Raw genomic sequence first — 16,545 nt, 5'->3', positions numbered from 1 at the left:
TGTCATATATGAATCTCATGACTCTGATGTGTCTCATCTGTTTTTCTCTATGTGTCAGATATTAGAATCTGAGAGTGTAGCTAAACTATGTACCCTGATAATCTAAGCACATTGTCAACACACAGAGGGGCAGATTTATCAAGCTGTCTGAAAGTCAGAATAGTACTAGTTACCCATGGCAACCAATTACAGCTCAGCTTTCATTTGACCAGTGCTCATGAATATTTTGTGATTGGCTGCCATGAGCAGCTAGGAATATTCTGACTTTCAGACAGCTTGATAAATATGCCCCAGTATCTCATAGCACTGAGGAATCATGAACTGTCTGCTCAGCAAGTCCCCACCCATGCTCTGAAATTTTACACTGACCAGCGATAAGAGCAAAACAGTAATAAAATTGAGTAAAATAGCAAAGTAAGGGGTTAAAATAATCTTTATTGTATAAACATCACTAGGGGATTAAAATTTGAGAACTTCCTTTTATGGGCAGAACTCTTAATAAATACATATGCAAAGCCTCAAAGACACTTTTTTAGTGCAATATTAGACAAAAACTGTATGTCAAGTATTTCTGTGCCATGAGAAACAGCTTTACTCCTCTTGCCTAAATATGAATGCTTGGAGAAAACTTACCCTCTGACAGCATGGAGAAGTCTCAGAGACGGGTAGGCTGTATGTACATTGATGTGGTGTTTTATAATAAGGTCATTAACCCATTCCACACGCTCTTCACCTCCTTTAGCCATGAATGCGGGAATCCACAGGATACTTTCATTCAAGCTTTTCAGGCGTTGCAAAAATTTATCCTTCCATGTGTCATTCACCAGGTCCTCAAATGCACGTTGCACCACTGACGGGTTCATGGTCACCAAATGGGTCTTCATACCAACATCTCTTGCATATTCTTCAACTGGTGCCAGATTACACCTACAAAATAAATTAATAGTGGTTTTTAAAAACATTTCAAAGTGTAGAAATAACACCCAGACCCAAAGCTTAGAAAGAGCAGATCTGAATGGTCCATGAAACTCAACTTGGCTTTATTGTTTGTGCTTCTAGTGGACTACCTTTATTGCTGTGCAAAGCTACAAATTTACATTTTAAAGTCTTAGTTTATGTATGACGCAACAGGAATTATAACACTGTAAATGGTGCAAACATTAAAAAAAAAAGCCACACACAACAAGAATGTTACAACTTCTATCATAACCAATACATAAATAAAAGTGTCTTATATGTTTTAAGAAATATATGTAAAAAATTAATAAACGGGAGCTATTTGCCCATAACTACAATGCACCTGCTGCGCCTTCATTGATTCTTTCCATATATCCTCCCTTAAAGGGCACCTACCACCACGAATCTACCTATAAAGGTAGATCGGGTGGTAGGTGGATGTATGGGACGTGAGGATAGCCCTTTTTAGAGCTAATCCTCACGTCCCCGCTAGCATACCATAAACTTTATTGCCCTAATATGTTAATTTAATTAAGCGGCTACCGGGGCGTGGAGTAGCCGGACACGAGGCTACACGGCGCGGCTACTCCACGCCCCAGTAGCTGCTTTCCCCCGCCTACCCTGTGATCTTCGGCACGCAGCTCCTGGCAGCTGCGCGCCCTCGTCCGAGAAGCCGGAGTTCTGCGCATGCGCAGTAACTCCGGCCTCGTTCCCGAGATCGCGCATCTTGGCTGGAGTTACTGCGCATGCGCAGAACTCCGGCTTCTCGGACGAGGGCGCGCAGCTGCCAGGAGCTGCGCGCCGAAGATCACAGGGTAGGGGGGGGGAAAGCAGCTACTGGGGCGTGGAGTAGCCGCGCCGTGTAGCCTCGTGTCCAGCTACTCCACGCCCCGGTAGCCGCTTAATTAAATTAACATATTAGGGCAATAAAGTTTATGGTATGCTAGCGGGGACGTGAGGATTAGCTCTAAAAAGGGCTATCCTCACGTCCCATACATCCACCTACCACCCGATCTACCTTTATAGGTAGATTCGTGGTGGTAGGTTCCCTTTAAAGGGTGTGAACACTCATGGGCAGGGTCCTCCTTCCACTTGTGAGAGTTCAGTCTAGTTTTGTGTATTTTGTATGAATTTGTTCCTGATTTTATTCAATGTGAAGTACAGTACAACAAAATCTATGCTGCTCTGTGAATCTATAAATAATTAGTAATAATACTCTTCAGTTACTTCCCCAAGAAGTTTATGAATATATTTGTAACTGGGTGTCACCTAAAGGGGTGTGTCCTACATTATCTTCTAATATCAACACTGATGGGGGTAGACCTCTCATAAGTAACAGGTAAGATGTCTATTCATTCATGAATCGCTAGGAAGAATAAAAATATGTTGTATAATTATTACTTTTTTGTTAAAATTGTGAAATTTTTGTTGAAATTGTGAAATTAATTCCAAAACTAATAGAAGTCATTGCTCAGGGACGGTGTAGGTTTGAAAAATATTCCATTATTCTACGCGGAATTCGAATTTTCTGCTTTTGAAGGTGTAGTAATTCTACAAGTTGGTCAAGGTTGTCCATTTGTAATAATTCAAAGTTCTTGACACCAAGTAAATATTTTTTTCCAGTTCTCCGCTCTTCTGTTTCATGCATCTTCTGATGTAATTTTCATAGCCTAGAGCTCCCAGACATAATGACTTGTCCAAAGTCACAAGGAGGTGACACAAGGATCAAACCAGGCTCGCCTACTCCGTTATTAATCAAATGAGCTGTTCTCTCCTCACATCAATGCAAATAGACTGTTATTTGAATTCAAATTTCCTTTAATATGGATCTTTGAAATCATAATGCTAATGCCTCCAGACTTTGAAGACAGTCTCTCCGTGCTGCAGCGGTTCAATGGCTTTGTACTCCTTAAGACTATCAGACTCTATAATCTTCTATTCTGTTCTGTACACCTGTTGAGCTCAAAGAGTCTAGTATCAACTGGTAATAGAGAGGGAATTCAATACCAAGGACATTGGTGAAGCAGAATGGCAATGTAAGAGTTAAAATGAGAGCTACAATAACTCCATAATTGAACCACAATGTCTGTACAGGCAGTCCCTGGGTTACATACAAGATAGCTTCTTTAGGTTTCTACTTAAGGCCCCATGCACACGGCCGTTGGGGGACGTATATACGGCCGCCCTATATATGTTTCCCATAAGCTGTCAATTGGCGCACGGAGACACATGGATCGGTACGTTGCAGCTCCTCCTCTCCCATGCACCGACATGTGCCCACCGTTCTATGTTACGGCGGGCACGCGTTCGTCTGAATGCGTCACGTTCATCTTGAATTTGAATGTAAGTCAGAACTGGTATATTTTTATAACTTTAACTGCATAACTGTAACCATTTTTTTAAAGTAAAGCATCCAGAGAGCTTCACCAGAGGTGACAGTTGGCAAAGAGGTCCATCTTTAACAAGGGGTCATCTGTAAGTCGGTTGTCCTTAAATCGGGGACTGTCTGTATTAATCGAAACCCCCTACAATATAGGTTGACTCAATAAATATCTACAGTGGTCGTCCAAATACAACTGATTCCTACCATACTGGATCAATCAATAACACAATTATTTTTGTTTCCTATTGGCACAATATTATATTACATGAATTTGCTGTTCATTAATTTAGTATCACAAGCAAATCTGATGAATAACCTCTTACAGAATGCTTAGATCCTACTTTGTCTCTACAGGTATCCAAAAGTGAACAAACAGTGATGGGGTTAATTGGTGATAGAATTTAACATCTTTAGTAGTAAATTAGACTATGTATATATTTTTTTCTACAGGTTATTGAGGTTAGTATACAAGGTTCTTCTGCCTATGACATGTGTTATGTTTTTACAGGACCAAAAACAAAGAACAAATCTATTGCAATCTTTTAGAAAGTAGATTAAGTCCTGACAAATCCACATAAAAAAATAGCCCAGCATACACAGTCATTATTATGTACAGGCATTTGTACAGTATGTTGATAGGTCCTATTCACACAACCATCAGAGACTCTGTTTAAAGATTCTGCCACCAATACTGTCACACTTGACAACATGAACAGCTTAGCATGTCATACTGTTAAGACTACAGACCCCATAATAGAAGTCTCATTGACCCATCATAACATACCAGGGCTCATTTACTAAGGGTCGCGCTGCTCACTTTCGCCTGACTTTCTGCCTTTTGGGGCATTACACGGCTTTGGCAGGTATTTAACAGGTGTCTGTGTTTGGATTGTGTCACACGTGATTGGTTTTTGGCGCAGCTGTGCTGACTTCAACTGAAATTAGGACAAATTAGGGGGTGTGACGTTGGACGATCCAACTGATTCGGAATGAGTGCAGGATTTAACTTTCAAATTGTGTTGCCAGACAATGCACTTACATGCACCAGGAAGAAGAAGGTAAACTCCGGCGGACCTGAGCGGGGAAGCGACACATGCAGGATATCGGGCACACAATCTTTGTGGATCACGGATGGGTAAGTAAATGTGCGCCAATGTGGTATCCATGCCACAACTGGGATCCATTATAAAGGAGTCACAATGCAGATGTGAAAGTTATAACCCCAGGCTCTGTTCACATTTTCAGTATTACTACCAATTTTGAAAGGATCCAAATGAATTATAATGGATTAGATTGACTTTTGAAATTGGGTTATGAGCAGAGCTGCAGAAACATATAATACTGTTCTTATAGTCACCAAAGCTCAGTGTTAATGTGAACGCAGCCTGATCAATTTTATTTATTTATGGGTATAACCGATCACATTCATTATTAGGTTAATACTTGTTACCACTGGACATCCAAACTGTTTGATCCCAGGTGGGATTATCTATTATTATCCGGAAAGGACAGGCACTGCCAGAATCAAGTATTGCCCACGCATCCTGTACAATACATATAATGAACACCAGAAAAGATGGATGCATATACTGGAACAATGTACAAGAGCAAATTTAATTTTATAATAATGAATAGAAAAAAACAAGACAAGACCTCAATACAATAAAAACACTGAAAAGGTACAACAGGTGTATGTACCTGACTCCCACGGGTCAAGAAATGACAAAGCCCTCCCTAGTTCAATCTGCCCACCAATACAAAGTACTGAAATACCAAAAAATTGCAAAGTAGGGTAGGCCAGTGCAAAATGATATGTACTGATAAAGATACTGGTGTAAAAAGACTGCCCTACTAATACCATACCCAACTGGGATTGTAACAAGATATGTTATGAAGCCAACAAGCCTATACTTTGGATTACTTTGGTGTCATTAACCCTATGGTAGTAAATAGAGTGCTCATTACACAAGTCAAACTTTTTCCGATGCTCGAGTGCTTGTTTCGAATAACGAACCCCATTGAAGTCAATGGGAGACAAGCATTTTTCAAGGGGACCAAGGCTCTGCACAGGGAAGCTTGGCCAAAAACCTAGACACCTCAGAAAAGGATGGAAACACCACAGAAATAGACAGGAAACAGAAGGGGCAGCATGCATGGATGCCTCTGAGGCTGCTTAAACGCACCATTATGCCAAAATTATGGGCAACAGCATGGCGATGACAGAGTGACTGAATCAGGCGAGATAGCATCTAAAACACCCAATAATGGACCCTGACACTATAGGGGATGGCATGCGGAGGCAGCGGCAGGCTAGAGAGTGGCATGGCGACATACCCCAAATGGACTCAGGCTTCAAACCAATTTAAAAAAATCCTTTTGGCGAGGATAACGTGTAGCACTATACATATCAGTATTTGGCCTGGTTATGGCGGCAGAGAGGAACCAAAGGAGGTGAGCCAGAAGCGCTGAAACGATTTCCTATGTGAACAAAAGGTTGACAGTATATTTAGTCGATAACACAGCATGGCGGCGACAGAGTGACCAAGTTCCATAATGTATCTGGTGAAACACCCTAAAAATGAGCCTGACACAGTGGAGGCAGCTATGGAGACGACTTTTGGAGGCAGCTATGGAGATGACATGTGGAGGCTGCTATGGAGACAACGTGTGGAGGCAGCTATGGAGACGGCGTGTGGAGGCTGCTATGTAGACGACGTGTGGAGGCAATGGGGATTATGGAGGTAAAAGGTTATAGGTTGGTGGTTGAAGGTTGCTGCAGTTAAAACGATGTTATTTGGATCTTGGGATGGAGCTGGCGGTCCACTGCCAGGCGAGCTTTCGCCTGTCGAAGCCCCTGCCTCTCGGCTCCTCCCCACCCAAAATGGACCTGGGGGCCCAAAGCGTGTACTTTAAAAAAATTATAATTTTCAAAGCAGGCGGGGGCTACAAACAGCACTTCTAAGAACCTTTTGTATAAGATCAAGAGTAGTACTGTTCTTATAACTATTTGGCCTGGTTATGACGGGGGAGGGGAGCGTAAACAGATGCGCAAGTAGCTCTGAAATAATATCGGTCAATGATAAAAGTTTGGCGTATATTTTGTTGATAACACATCAGGGTGGCGACAAAGTTAACAAGTTTGATGTGAAAGCCGTTAAAACAACCCAAAATTTTGCCAGACACAGCTCGTTTGCTAAGGGGACGATAGAGTGCCTGTATGTGGCAGTCCAAAAAAGTTTTCAAAACAGAGGAGCGGCTAGGTTGCTCTCCATAAAAATTAAATAGATATAGTACTATAGCTAGAGCCAGTTGGCCCCGGCAAAAAATAGCCAATTGCCTCTGCTTTAGTGTACAAAGAGGAGGAGAAGGAGGAGAATGAGGAGGAGGAGTGCATACATGAGAATTATTCAGGTTGAGCTGCTTTCACCTGTTGGAGAATGGAAATCATGAGAAATCCATGCTTGATTCATCTTGATAAGCGTCAGCCTATCAGCGCTGTAAGTCGACAGGCGTGATGGTGCCAACAGCTGCACTGAAAACCCGCAGGCAAGAACCTCCAAGGCGTACAGAGCCAGTTCGGGCCAAATGTCCAGCTTTGAAATCCAGTAGTTGTAGGGAGCTGTGTGATCATTTAGGAAGATGATATGGTCAGCTAATTACTCCCTCACCATCTTTCTGTAAAGATCAGCCTTACTCTGCCGAGACTGGGGACAGGTGACAGTGTCTTGCTGGGGTGACATAAAACTGGCAAAGGCCTTGTAAAGCGTACCCCTGCCAGTGCTGGACAAGCTGCCTGCTCTCCTACTCTCCTTCCATACTTGTCCCGCAGAAGTACGCCCTCTGCCGCTAGCGCTGTCAGAAGGGAAATACTGTTTCAGCTTGTGCACCAGGGCCTGCTGGTATTCATGCACTCTCACACTCCTTTCCTCTACAGGGATGAGAGTGTAAAGATTTTGCTTGTACCGTGGGTCCAGGAGAGTGAATACCCAGTAATCGGTGCTGAAAAAAATTCTTTGAACGCCATATGCGCCAGAGTCCCAAAGCGCAAGAATTCACTCCCCTCACTGGCCTGACTCAACATTTCCTCCTCCAACTCTTCTTCTGCCCATACACGCTGAACAGTTTATAAGGACTGAGCAATGGTCCCTTCTTCTGTCTGTCGAGTTGCAGAGCCGCCACCAGGTTACGGCCGTTGTCACACACAACCATGCCCGGCTTCAGGTTCAGCGGTGCCAGCCACAGATCGGTCTGCGCCGTGATGCCCTGTAATAGCTCTTGGGCGGTGTGCCTTTTTTCTCCTAGGCTCAGCAGTTTGAGCACCGCCTGCTGTCGCTTAGTGGCTGCTGTGCCTAGAGCTACCCACTGATGGCGCCATGCCCACGGATGGTAATTTGTAGGTGAAGGTGGAGGAGGGGTGGGAGGAGGAGGCATAGTAGGCCTGAGAGACCGTGACCGAGGTAGGCCCCGCAATCCTCGGCGTCGGCAATTTGTGAGCGGCCACAGGGCCGGGGTCCTGGGCAGGGGGCTGACTAGCAGAGGCAGCAAATGACACAGGGGAAGGAGCAGTGGTGCGCCCGGCCGGGGTTCGATTCAGTGGGGTGTTTAGCATTCATATCCCTGCGCATACTGGTGGTGGTTAAGCTAGTATTGGTGGAACCCCTGCTGATCCGGGTGTGGCACAGGTTGCACACCACAGTCCGCCGGTCATCCGCTCTTTCTTTAAAGAACCTCCAAACCTCAGAAAATCTAGCCCTCGACACGGGAGCTTCACTACGTGAAACATTTGGCGCTGATGCGCCAGCTCTGGCCCTGCCTCTCTGTCTGGCCCCACCACTGCTTCTTCCAACCTGTTCTCGTATAGGACTCGCCTCCGTCTCACAAACACTGTCTTCACCTGGCCTATCAAACCAGCTTGGGTCTGTCACCTCATCATCCTCTGATCCCTTAGTCTTCTTCCTCCTCGGACTTCCTGCCCTGACAACAGCTTCACCACTGTCTGACAACCGTGTCTCCTCATTGTCCGACACATCTTTAAACACTTCTTCCACTACGTCAACAATGTCATCATGACCCACAGACTGCAACCAGTGGAAAAACTGGGCAACAGGAAAGAGCTCAGCAGCAACCTGACAAGTGGTTTGTGACTCTGTGAAGGGTCCAGAAAACAGTTCCTCAGAGTATGCCGGCTCAAATGCCAAATTTTCCTGGGAGGGGGCAGACGGAGGTTGAGGTGGAGGAGCTGGAGGAGTGCTCACTTGGGTAACATGGGTGGACTGCGTGGAAAACTGACTAGTGGACAAATTAGTTGAAGCATTGTCCGCAATCCACGACATCACCTGTTCGCACTGTTCTGGCCTCAACAGTGCTCTACCACGAGTCCCAGTAACTTGAGACATGAAGCTAGGGAGTGTAGCTCTGCGGCGTTCCCCTGCTCCCTCATCAGCAGGTGTTGTCTCACCCCGCCCAGGACCACGGCCTCTGACCCCTGCAGTAATTGGATGCCCATGCCCACCCCCTCGTCCTCTACTCCTAGCCCTCTTGTTCAACATTTTCAAAATTAAAGTCTATTTTATACGCAAAATAGAAATATAAACTGTAAAGTTTTTTTGTTTGTTTTTTTTGTGTTTTTTTTTAATAGAACAAAACGTGCAGATGAAATCAGACAGCAACCACAGAAGATGATTGCTATGTCTAGTTTCTAACCTACACTGACAGCACACAAAAGGATTTTGTGCTGTGACTAATTCTGTTACTTTATCTTTTGAAAAACGCTAATGTAACACCCTAACGCTTTCCCTGACCAGCAGCAGCTCTATCCCTAACGGCATCCAGTCAGTGAATGATCCAAGCAGCGAGGGCAGGGGCTCATCTATTCCAGGGTCACCTGATCAGGCCAGCCAACCACTGCTATCGACATGTAAGTGTACCATGTGATGCTGGGTGTACTACAGAGTCTCCTGGCTTGTTATTGGCTCTGTTTCTGGCCACCAAAAATCTAAATGCCGCGAGATGCCATTTTCTGGAGCAGGTGAAATACTCGTCCGAGCACCGAGCAGTTGCAAGTACGCTAATGCTCGAACGACCATCAAGCTCGGACGAGTATGTTCGCTCATCTCTAGTGGTAAACCAAACACACTGGGGCAGATTTACTTACCCGGTCCATTCGCCATCCAGCGTTCTCTGCGGTGGATTCGGGTCCGGCCGGTATTCACTAAGGCAGTTCCTCCGGCGCTGAAGTTCCCCGGAATGCACTGATCTTCACCGTCGGGTTTTCGTTCGGCCACGCCCCCCCATTTCCGTCACGTGCAGGCCAGTGCCGATGCGCCAAAATCCCGGGGCAATTCAGGGAAAGTCGGAGCAAATCGGAAATATTCGGGTAACACGTCGGGAAAACGCAAATCGGGCCCTTAGTAAATGACCCCTACTATGGAGACTTATAATATGGATCTTGAATAGAGCTGCAGATGTCAATCAGTAAGGGATACTGTAGGCATATAATAGTAAATCAATGCAATAAGGGTAATATTGACTGCAAATATGGTCATATACATGGCTTATAAGTAGCTATGCATACAACTCAATTATTTGAGTGTAAGGCAAGTGAATGACAAAAACATGAGGACTGGCATCTGGGCATCAATGACCTACTGTAAAAGTGTTCCCTGACCATGTGTCCCCTGCTTGAAATCTGCTTAGGGAGAAACAATAGAGCAGCCTTCCTTAAAGGAAATCTTACACCCGGATCAAGGATTATAAACCAAGTACACTAACATACTGCTGTGCGTCCTCCCTGGCAGGTTCTGCAGTTCTTTTAGATTTTCATTCCCTTGTTTTTAAGAAAAAAAGATTTTAAATGTTTCAAATGAGCCTCAGGAGCTACAGGCCCCATTAACACTTATGAAGTCAGGAGCCCTTTAGGCTCATTTGCATAATTGTAAAAGCCTTTAAAAAAAAAGCAGGGCATTAGAAACAAAATGAAGAGTTGATCCTGCCAGAGGAGGCGGAGTATGTAAGTGTGCTTGGTTTACAATCCTTCATCCTGATGGTAGATGTCCTTTAACCTTGTGAGCCCTAATGGACATAGTCCTCCTTCCATGTGTGCAAGTGTATTGTAATATTATGTCTTTTGTAAAGTATTTTTTTTATGAATGTACTGAACATGAATCACTATTTTCATTTACAGAATTAATGGAGCTCTATAAATAATTAATATTAATGATAGTAAGAACAGACACTGGAATTACTACTGGCCATGAATTTGTGTCCTTGCATAGCATCTCGTTGCAATAATGCTCCAACAAAATTCCATAGGATGAACCTACTACAATCCACAAAGACCAATTTGAAATTGATACAGCTCCAATACATGGCATTTTCCAACAGTTTGACTCACAGAACCATAGCGTAATGCCAAAATAATCATGTAAGTTTCCAGCAAATACGCTTCTTTACAAAAACAACTCTTTATCCAAGATCTAGCAGTAAAGAGGTACCCGTGCCAAGGCTGCTGATGAAAAATAATATGACTTAATTAGCACTTAGTGGATTAGTGTACAAATATTGAGTAGCGTTCCTCCTTCATCTTCCCAGGACACAAATAGTTATACCATCTCCTTTAATCCAGTCATCACTTTTTCTGCTCCTCTCAGTATATTTCAACTAGGATGGTGAACACTAATAAACCTACCGACGTATTTAATATCAGGCAAGTTGAAATATGAAATATTAACACTAATTACAATTTTAATTAAAAAAAAACAATTACAGGGCCCAAGAACGCGAAGGGTTGTTATAAAAATGTAGATGTACGAAAAGGAAAAGTCTATGGGGGAAACAGAACTTGCTGGAGTTTCAGAAGCAAATGATTACTTCATTAAAGGGTTTTATAGCTCTAGGTGTATAAGACTTGTTTAAAGTGAACCTTTCAGGTGATTTCTGCTGTCCATTATGGTATATAGGTTTATATCATATTGAGTGCGATTTCTGAGTGAGTAAGTTAGTGGAAAGTATTCTGACAAGGTAGCTAAAAGAGGCGTGGTTTTCCTTACTCCATCATGGAAAACTTAATTGGTTTTTCTTCCAGAATCCCATAGTGGAAAGTCAATTGCTATAAGTCTCCACAGCCTACAAGGCAGTCTTAATTGACAGTCTCCATAAGGAAAACTCTTACTTCCTGACCCTAATCAAAAGCCTCTCACCCCAAACCAGTTGCTGTACTGAAGAGACCCAAACAGGTTGAAACAGAGCTGTCTATAGTTGGGAATCTGTTCCTTATGGAATAGATATACTGGTTTGATTTTAATCCCACATCATGTGATAAGGCTTCCTGAAAGTCATGCTTGATGTCAAGGAAGCTGCCTTAGAAGGTAGCTGTAAGAGGTATGTTTTTCCTCATCCCGTTCTGGAAAACTTATTTGCATATTTTGACATGACTCCTGAGAGACAGGGGGAGTCCTGACCCTGCAAATGCACAGTGGTTGAAAGTTGTAGGTGTAGGTGGTGTCAGCAGAACTCTCATTGTTTCTAGTTAGGATCATCATCTAAAAAAAGGAGTCTGGTTTGGATCATCATTAGAGATGAGCGAGCACTAAAATGCTCGGGTGCTCGTTATTCGAGACGAACTTTTCCAGATGCTCGAGTGCTCGTCTCGAATAACGAGCCCCATTGAAGTCAATGGGAGACCCGAGCATTTTTCAAAGGGACCATGGTTCGGGAATAAAATGTGTTATTTAATTGAAAAAGAATGTCTTCTGATAAGTGATTAGATGTATGCAAACATCTGCAATCTATTCTTCACTGTTCCGTGCGTATATTATCTCCCGACAAGTTAACAGATGTGAAGAACAGTGAAGAATAGAATAAAAACAGTGAACACAGGATGATTTAAGTGAAAAACGCAGTGAAAAACACAGTGAAGAATAGATTAGATGTTCTGCACATCTGCTTACTTGTCGGGGTGATACGCTGTCCCGGGATCCGCTCCTCTTCTTCCACTGAAGTCTCCCCGTGCTGCCCGATGTGTGTCTCCCCCGTGCTGCCCGATGTGTGTCTCCCCCGTGCTGCCCGATGTGTGTCTCCCCCGTGCTGCCCGATGTGTGTCTCCCCCGTGCTGCCCGATGTGTGTCTCCCCCGTGCTGCCCGATGTGTGTCTCCCCCGTGCTGCCCGATGTGTGTTTCCCCCGTGCTGCCCGATGTGTGTCTCCCCCGTGCTGCCCGATGTCTGTCTCCCCCGTGCTGCCCGATGTCTGCCTCCCGCGTGCTGCCCGATGTTTGTCTCCCCCGTGCTGCCCGATGTCTGTCTCCCGCGTGCTGCCCGATGTTTGTCTACCCCGTGCTGCCCGATGTCTGTCTCCCCCGTGCTGCCCGATGTCTGTCTCCCCCGTGCTGCCCGATGTCTGTCTCCCCCGTGCTGCCCGATGTCTCCCTGCTGCTTGATGTCTCCCTGCTGCCTGATGTCTCCCTGCTGCTTGATGTCTCCCTGCTGCCGTTCCGCGCGTATCTTCCGACAAGTAAGCAGATGTGCCGAACATCTGTAATCTATTCTTCACTGTGTTCTTCACTGTCTTTTTCACTTAAATGATCCTGTGTTCACTGTGTTCACTGTTTTTATTCTATTCTTCATTGTTCTTCACTGTGTTTTTTTAATTAAATGCTCGATCTCGAGCGGGGGAAATACTCGTCCGAGCAACGAGCCGTTTCGAGTACCTTAATACTCGAACGAGCATCAAGCTCGGACGAGTATACTCGCTCATCTCTAATCATCATCTACTTAGTAATGTAAGTATTTACACTTGTTAAAAATAGCAAATCATAAAGAGGTTGTCTATGAATTCATAGGGACTGGAGAAAGTACAAGGGAGAAAACAAAGTACAGTTGAAACCAGATGTTTTGATATACTATATAAAAAGACACATATGCACGTTTTTTTTATTATCTGATACAAAATAAGAATAATAAACCAGCAAGTCCACAATCTTCTCCCTGATATCTTGGTTGATTTCTTTAGACTTTGCTATGTGTTTCAGGAGTGCTTCAAATACATCCACAGGTTTTTCTCTAATCAGAAGCTTCCTCGCATCATCATGTGAGCTGTCCCAGGCCAGCATCGTAATCTCAGCGTATGTAACTTTTGACTTTGTAGAAAGTACCGTAATAAAAATACCTTAAAAATGTTCTCTCTCATTATTCTGGGAATTGGCAAATATAAATAATTTAGGTAATCCTAATTGACCTAAAACAAAAGTTTATTCTGATTTCATGTCAGTGACAGAGACGGTCAGAGACAGTCTGAGACAGTATATTTACTATCCCAGGCAACGCCGGAACCTACAGCTAGTTGATAAATAAAATCATATGTCACATACAGTTTGCTTTTGGATGGTTCTTGTATCCTTGAATTCTGGTTACAGAAAGTTACACAATAGGACATTTTCTACTTTTTGGGCTAATTTCAGCAAAAAGTTTTGACACATTAGTTCAGCAAAGAATATTGCAACTCCCAACGCTTTTTGTAATTACATAAGCCTATAGCACAGTCATAGTACCTGCCTTTACTATGTCTTAGGATGAGCTTTTCATAGTTGTTCTACTCTAAATAACCCTTCTTTATATTGATATCCGTATCAGCTTTCTTTAATTCATAAACCAGGGCACCAAAATGATTACCTTATGACAAAGTCATGCGCATCAATCTCTTTCCCACAGCCGCTGTTGAGTAAAATTCCAGAGTTTCCAACAATGGCACAAGTCTTGAAGTTCTTGTTTTTCAAAGGTGAAGTTCTAGGTAACAGTTCATATAAGTTCTTTGATATATTCATGGTACTCTCCCGGTCAAATATGTAATGTATAATATCTCCTGGTTTCAGAGTCCCTTTAAGGACTGAAATGTCCCTTTCAGCATCCAGGAAATGCAAGATTTGCTTCCTGTAACGGAAGAAAGAAAGAACATGAATAGTTATTAAGTAGAGGCTTTCATATCGAAGAAAACAGGTAGGGATTCTTAAGTACTTTGATCTCCCCTGCTTCAGCATCTGAAACACGCAGGTTTTTCTTGATTATGTTCTATGTTGCTTTTGTAATCTAACAACACTTGCCAAAAGCCTATCAACCTATGTGCGCTCATTGAAGTGGATACAACTGTGCATCTTATTAGTACACAACAGAAAAGTACAATAACACAGGGTACAGGACTTTCCTGTTTATTTGCTTGATGTATGCAACTCAATCAGTCGTCATTCAAGTGGGGGAAGTGTATGACGGCTAGATATTGAAGATTAATAACTGGAAGAATTTCCTTGAATAATCGTAGTAAACACGCATTGTCAGAAGACTAAGTGGCTTGGGAGGAAATTAATTATTAAACAAATAAAAAAACAATGCCAGCTATAGTCATATTGGTACCAGCCCCTCTCATCGATAAATTGTTTTAACTTATCATTTATTGCAACAAATATTAAAATGATGAATAATTCAAGGCAGTCAGCCTTTAAGTAGTTTAATATCCTACCTTGTGTGATGCCAATATATACACAATGAAATGTAGAGTGGTTTGCAAAAGTATTCATATCCATTCTACATCAAAAAAGTATTTCAAGTTTATGTAATAGAACAATAAGTAATATTGAGTTTTTTGGAAGTGTAAAGCAAAGATAATTGTTTTTGCAAAATTAAGCTAATTAAAAAATGTAACATATGGTGTTATGTTTTCAATTCCCCTGTACTCTTATAAATAAAATCAAATTTCCTTTAGAAGTCACCTAATTAGTGTATATAGTATATCCAAGGGCGTAACTTCAGGGGATGTAGATGGTGCGGTCTCAACTGGGCCCAAGAGGTTTATAGGGCCCATAAGGTGTCACTTTCCCACATGAGAAGACTAGTCTTGGGGCAGGGGCAGACTTTGCACTGGCGCCCATCAGCTTCAAGTATGTAATTTATTCTCAGGATAACTAACGCTGAGGTTTGTTAGAGAACATTAACGAACAAACAGCATTATAACTATTAAGGGACACACTAGACAGCTGAGCCATACTTGTAGCCAACCAACATCAGATTGATTTTGTACTTTTTCTGGTTAGCAGTATGGACCTGTAGCTGTGCTTTCCATATAAGTTTAGTTTATAAATTCTTAAGATTATTATGGGTATGTATGCCAGATTGTGCATCAACTTCTCAGATCAGTGCCTGGTGTTATTCTCATTGTAGAGACTGACCATCCCAGGTGACACAGTATAGGCGAAGCAGTTAAATCATTTGTTTGGTATATCGTTGTCCAGTGACTCAATCAATAATCTTGAAATCTTTTAGAAAACAATACATACATTACATTAGACAATTAAACAAGTAATGTCTAACCTATTACAAGCATGTCACACCAAGATGTTTTTTTCGACATGCAGCAAGCTGACAGTATACATAGGTGGGGCAACTCTACTGATGAGATTGTGGCGCAGTGCAACTGCCTTCAGTAATTGAGGTAAACTAGCCATGTTCGCGCCACATTCTCAACAGGAGAGTTTCATCCCATCCATATGCTGCCTCTATCTGTTTACTGCTCTGCCTCCCCTACCTATTTAATTTTTACAAATTTTGACACACCAAGCTCAAAATGTTGGCCATCCCTGCATTAGACAGTGGGGTATTGTGCAAACCGTTAACAATGCTGTATGTCAATGATATAATTGACTTACCTAATCTTCATTGACAGTGTCTCGTTGTGTCTCCATTTCACTGTTGCAGGTTTCATGTTTAGTTTGATGCTTTCATTGCTTTTCTCTGTAGCAGTTGGACTACTTGAGTCATTTATTGATAATCCCACTCTGAGAAGTAGAAAGTAGATCAATTTATTTTGTGCAATTAACAAAAGGAATACAAATATAATTTTTTTTAGAAATTGAAGTAAGACATTAACCTGCACAACCTTTCAAGAGATGAAAAAGGAGAAGACGAAGCTGCAGGTTGTGAACACTGAATACAGTTTTCTTGCCAATGTTTTTTTTTTTTAAACAATTATTTATTGCCATATTTAGTAAATGCAGGACATATTGCCAATTGAAGGAGTTTCCCAAAATTGAAATTGACATTTTGCTTAGTCATGCAAAATATAATTGTTAAAGTGCCACCTTATTGTTTACCCTCTTACTATGTTGTTTATGAACAAGAGGATCCAGGTGACAGATCATGTGCGACCACCATCACTAGACAT

General features: G+C 42.6%; 1 protein-coding gene across 1 annotated transcript in view; it reads right to left on the bottom strand.

Annotated features, from left to right (window-relative positions):
* The window catches only part of ST8SIA2 (ST8 alpha-N-acetyl-neuraminide alpha-2,8-sialyltransferase 2), a 137,417-nt gene that overhangs the window by 25,472 nt on the left and 95,400 nt on the right, over positions 1 to 16,545 (bottom strand). The window contains exons 3-5 of the mRNA XM_072148554.1: positions 16,031 to 16,159; positions 14,007 to 14,264; positions 634 to 927 (exon numbers count right to left, since the gene is read on the bottom strand). Coding sequence (XP_072004655.1) covers positions 634 to 927; positions 14,007 to 14,264; positions 16,031 to 16,159 — 681 coding nt within the window. The remainder of the gene's footprint in view (positions 1 to 633; positions 928 to 14,006; positions 14,265 to 16,030; positions 16,160 to 16,545) is intronic.

Source organism: Engystomops pustulosus, chromosome 4, assembly GCF_040894005.1.
Source record: "Engystomops pustulosus chromosome 4, aEngPut4.maternal, whole genome shotgun sequence".
In the NCBI taxonomy this organism is placed as follows: Eukaryota; Metazoa; Chordata; class Amphibia; order Anura; family Leptodactylidae; genus Engystomops; species Engystomops pustulosus.
Note: the sequence above shows the minus strand (reverse complement) of the source record. Positions and strands in the feature narration are given on the sequence as shown.